Genomic DNA, 5,456 nt, shown 5'->3' with positions numbered 1-5,456 from the left:
ATGAAGGAGCTGCTTGCAGCTGCAAAACATTAGAACTAATGGCAGATGGGGGCGCTTCAGCTCAAGGAAGACATCAGAAACCTAAAAGGTGAGTAGCTCCAACTTACAATTATTGTCTGTACTAATTCATCTGTTGATTATTTAGAATTTTTGATAAATTGTTAGACTATACTATTTAGAAAAGAAGAGAAATGCCCATTGCAAGTTCCCAGAGCCAAAGGTGATAACTTAAAGTTGCTTGTTCTGTCTGAACAGTCCAAAACCTAAAGATATTCCTTTTACAGTGATAATAAAAGACGATTCGAGAGGCTGGAGTAAGAACATGTTTAACTGTTTTAGTTATTTATCAAACAAAAATGTCAGTTGATACCTTACCAAAATGGCTGGTGATTAAAACTCCTCGATAAATCAGCATTTCATCACTAATTGTGTCTTTGTAAAAACATTTTGCTTTCTCTTTGAGATATTTAATTGGCTGTGTCTTTCCAAAGTCACTGTATGATTTGCACATTCTGTATTTTAATGTCAGTACAAAAGTACATTGATATCTTAAATGCAAGAATACTAGAATAAATCTAGTACATATTGCTAAGTATTCGTGTGCAGTATGGAGTTGTGACCCAGCTATCGTTAAATGGAAGTGACCGCTGCCATCTGGTGGTTTGGAGACATCATTACTCTTTTCCTGTCCACATTAAGTTCGAGTATTCGACCCAGTCTGAAAAGTTTCACCATCTTAAATTGCTGATACTCAGGTTGCTTCTTTGAGTTTAACATATCAACAAAAAACTACACTCTTGCTTGGAGGCCACTACCTGTAAGTGCCAGTTCCCATAAAATCCACGTGTGTGTGTGTGTGTGTGTGTGTGTGTGTGTGTGTGTGTGTGTGTGTGTGTGTGTGTGTGTGTGTGTGTGACAAACCAAAGAATACATTTTGGTGTAAAGCTCCCACTAAAATCCAACTGATGCACAGGCTAGATATTTTAGTGATTACTTTTTAAATACAGTAAAGACTTATTAGAATATTGTATATTCTATTTGGTAATAACATGACAGAAAATCCTTTTCGAAGAGGTTAATATGGAATCTGGCACCCCAACAAGTTTCCTATTCCAAACCATTTCTACAGAATAGTTTCCTCTAAATTGCAGCCCACCACCTGAACGCCATAAGCTCTTTATGCAAAACGGTTCTTTCAACTCCCAGGTGTAAACTGAGAACGCGGCACAGTGATGGAGAGACAAGCTCACAAAAGGTGAGAGAAACAGCCTAACAGGTGTAGCAAATACAAAACCAGGGAGCAAAAGGATTATTGTGATAATCCCAAAACAAAGAATTCAGGCAGATTGCTCCAGTTATGGCAATCCACTCTCAGATGTCTGACCTCGCTCAAAACAGACGGGACAGAAAAAAACAAGTGGTTGCTGGAATTTCTAAGCTTCATTTGTGCAAAAACCAAGATTTACTTTACAATGAGCGATATGTGGTGTAGTAACACATGCAATGAGCTGCAATTTTCAAAATTCCTGCACGTTTACAGAAGGTCAACAGTATTAGCACACTTATGTTAAAGTAATCTTTTTAAATTTGATTCATTATTAAAAATTCTAAAGTATATTTGGAGCCACTCTGCGCACATTACGCACGGCTGGGTCTCCTCCTCCAGGTGCGTGGCTGTGACACACCTGGAGAGGGACTGGCACCAGTAAAACCAGACCACTTCATGCCTGCCAAACTCCAAAACAATGAGCCCCACAGACATGACGATGCTTCGTCCAGATTGTGATTTGACATGGTCTGGTTTGCATCACGCGCAATGAATGTCACACGGGGTTTGCTGGCGGTCTTGAGTCTGGTGTGCCACACCGAGTCGAGATGCTCACCGACCTCGTATTATAAGAACTGCTGGATTCGACGATTTCCCGGGATTTTCATCGACGTCGAGGAGTCTCAGCGGAGAGGAGCGCAGCTTCTGAAGTACTACCAGGAGGAGACCGCGCTCAAATGCAGCCGCACCTGTTGCCTCACGAGAAACTGTGAGTCGCACTGATATCCAACGACCTCGTGGCTTTCTTTTTGAGTTTTTTTTTTTTTTTTTTTTTTGTTAATTTGTGACGGTGCACTATGCCTTCACTGATCTTAATCGTCTTTCCTCTTACAGTTTCCTGTAATCTGGCCATATTTCACTATGATACCACTCAAGAGAACTGCTTCCACCTGCACTGCCCAACACTGGAGAGCTGTATTCTCAGCCACAGAGGCAACGTCGTTCTGTATAATATCACAAAGGGTGAGTAAAGTAAAGAGTGACTTCTGATCATTTATCTTGTCTGTGGTTATACTTGGAATCTCCCTGTATGCATAAAGACTGCAGTCAGGGCCTATGGCATGGTCAATAAAAGAGACAACGCTGTGAGTTATGGAAATAAGCAAATTATAGCTACCTCAAAATAGTACTCAAATGTACTGCTTGAGTATTCCCATTTTCTGCCACATTATACTTCTACCCTGCTGCATTTCAGAGGGAAGTATTATACGTCTCTCATTACATTTACTTGACTTTTTGGATTCAGATTTTCCATACAAAACATGTGATCATCATAAAATACTTTATCACTGTCATAACCCAACAGTAGTTAAAATTACCACTTGAACTACAACAAAAAGTGCAACTTGTGTACAGAAGCATCAGTAGTAATAATTAGATTTTTATATATATATATATATATATATATATATATATACACACACACACACACACACACACACACACACACACACACACACACACACACACACACACACACACACAGTATATATACACAGCACTCATAGGTAAAGGATCTGAATACTTCTTCCTCGTCCTCCTAATAGTATTACTACTATAATAACAAATATATCAGCTAAATATACTTTTATGGATTCATATTTATTTTATATATAACTGATTATTCCTGATTTAAAATCAGACAAACAAAACATTTTTTTTTAAAGCCAGGATGTTTACACATGTCAGCCAGAATTAAAAAACCACCAACAGGAGAGTCGTGACTCTAGAAGTCTTTGTTTCCTAGGCGTGGATCCTGACCTGTTGGTGTTTGGAAAATACTTCACCTCCAATGTGCGCGTGTTGCCCCACCACTACAGCCGAGGAAACGCCTCAGAGCCGCTGCCCTCGGACAAACGCCAGTTTATTCACCCCCCTCCGCCCGCTGCACCGCCTCTGACTTCATCGCCCTCAGTTAAACCCCCCACCACAGCAAGCAGAGTGCTCCCCTCCACCTCCACAACCGCCACCACTACACAGCAGAGCACCAGTCAGCCTTCAACCCTTCCCACAACTACAGCTCCCTTATCTTCCATTCCAGAGACTCTACCAGCTTCTGGGAACCATGCACAACCGACAACTCCGACCACTTCTCTTGCGCCCAGCTTTACCCCTCCTTCACCCAGCACAGCGACCACCCTCGGCTCTTACGATCCCCAAACCACTCCTGCCTCTTCTACCACAGCTGCACAGCCTTCCGCTTCCCCGACCCATCCTTACACCACCACCTCCTCTCAGCCGGCCACCCGCCCTCCAACTTCCACAGCCCTTATGGCCAGTGTAGAGAGCAGTGAGCATTACCCCAATGACACCAATGGCAGCAATGAAGGCCAAGGTGTCAGCGGAGAGGACAACCTCGGAGGGTTGGGACCTGGCTGGCACGTAGCCGCTCACACCTTGCTGGTTGCGGTGGCCGTCTGTGTCGCAGTGCTGCTGAGCTGCTGCTGCTCCGTTCTGCTGCTCGTGAGCTGGAGGGGTCAGAGGAAGAGGATGGGACGCTACCGAACATCCTGGAGAGGGAAAAGAGGATCCATGCGTCTGATAAAATACGTGCTGGTCAGAGAAAACACCTGAAAGTCTGGCTGAGAAAAAAAAAGAAAAAAAGATGGAACTGACTTTTCTCTTTTGTTTACAGCAATGTTTTACTGAGGGAATCCTGGCTGAAGAGACATTTAATTGACATAAATTAGAATTTGTACCGTTATATTTTTGTAAAAATAATTTTCACCTATTGGATTATTTAATAGCACGGACATTGCTTTATATTGCTTTATTCTAAGCAGATAGGGATGACAATATATTACTGTCAACTGATGCATTGAGGTTACAATTCTGTATATTTAAAGGTAAATCACTACAGGCTTTTTCATGCACTGGTCCATTTTTAGACATTGGGCTATTTTACTTCCTATTGTTTTCTTTCAGACTAGTGGAGAGAAAACATCCAACATAAAAAATAGTTTCCTACACTTCTAGATTTCTCCTTAACTAACCAAAAGTTAGCATTATATAATGCCTCATATGCATATTTAGACGTACAATTTCAAAAAGTCTTAATGTTAGTAATCAAATTAGTTTTTACCCCATCTTTAGTGTCTTGCAAAAACAGAATTTTACAATACATATCTTTAATGGCCTTTTTCTTCAGGGGTGACCGTGGCTAAGTGGAGAGCAGGGCCACCTTTCAATCAGAGGGTCAGTGGTTCAATCCCCAGCTCCTACTCAATGTCAATGTGTCCTTGAGCAAGACACTTAACCCCAAAAGAAATTGCTCCCGTAGCTGCGTCTACGGTGTAGATAGATACTAGTTGTAAGTTGCTTTGGATAAAAGCGTCTGCTAAATGACTGTAATGTTTCTTTTTTTAACCACAAAATGAGTTTTCTCATACTCTGAGCCATAAATCTCCACTTCAGTAGCACCTAAATACAGCAAACGTTCCAGTTTTTTACTATCTATATTATGAAGCTTTTATGTTGTGATGGCGTAATGAAAACGGATATCTGAATTACCCTCCTTTGACTCTAACATGTCACAAAATGAACCTGGCTTCATCCAATGTTCAGATTTGTTCGTTTACGCAAATTAGCACATATTTGATAAGACAATGCCTCATTTGCATGTTAAAACATACAAATTTGACAAAACTTGACATACAAAATATTTGTCTTAATGTAAGTAATCAAGGACGTTTCATTGGTATTTCTATTAGTTAAACGTTTCACCCTGTCCACCTGTAGTGTCCCCACTGAACAGGCGGATACATTGTGTGTCCTTGATGGGATTACCAAAAAAAGTAGCCGCCATGATTTAGGTTTCCATCGCGATGCAATGGCTTTTGACATAAGAGCCAAACTCAGTCAATGCATTTGACCGCAGCAATTTGCCTCAAGAAAGACGATATGACGTCTGTTTGGCTGACATACATTTTTGATGTACTTCAATGAGTTTAAGCGGATGTTGACGCCAAACCTCAAGGACTTTGGCCAGTTGTCTACGCTGGTCTTAAGTGGGACTTAATGGGCGCTTTAAAGAGGAAAGAAAAAAAAAAAAGACTGCTCCAATTTAACCGTTTCAATCATCAACACTGTGCGATGACGGACTACTTTTTTGCCTTGTGGCCTTCAGCGT

General features: G+C 41.2%; 1 protein-coding gene across 1 annotated transcript; it reads left to right on the top strand.

The window, feature by feature from the left end:
- Positions 1-1,816: 1,816 nt before the first annotated feature.
- On the top strand, positions 1,817-3,901 carry LOC137881835 (MANSC domain-containing protein 4-like). The gene is made up of 3 exons (XM_068723982.1): positions 1,817-2,036; positions 2,162-2,290; positions 3,075-3,901. Exons 1-3 carry the CDS (start codon positions 1,817-1,819, stop codon positions 3,899-3,901), a joined length of 1,176 nt encoding a protein of 391 aa, XP_068580083.1.
- Positions 3,902-5,456: the final 1,555 nt, after the last annotated feature.

Source organism: Cebidichthys violaceus, unplaced genomic scaffold, assembly GCF_023349555.1.
Source record: "Cebidichthys violaceus isolate CVI_PGR_0920_01 unplaced genomic scaffold, fCebVio1.0.p SCAF_3, whole genome shotgun sequence".
Classification (NCBI taxonomy): Eukaryota; Metazoa; Chordata; class Actinopteri; order Perciformes; family Stichaeidae; genus Cebidichthys; species Cebidichthys violaceus.
Note: the sequence above shows the minus strand (reverse complement) of the source record. Positions and strands in the feature narration are given on the sequence as shown.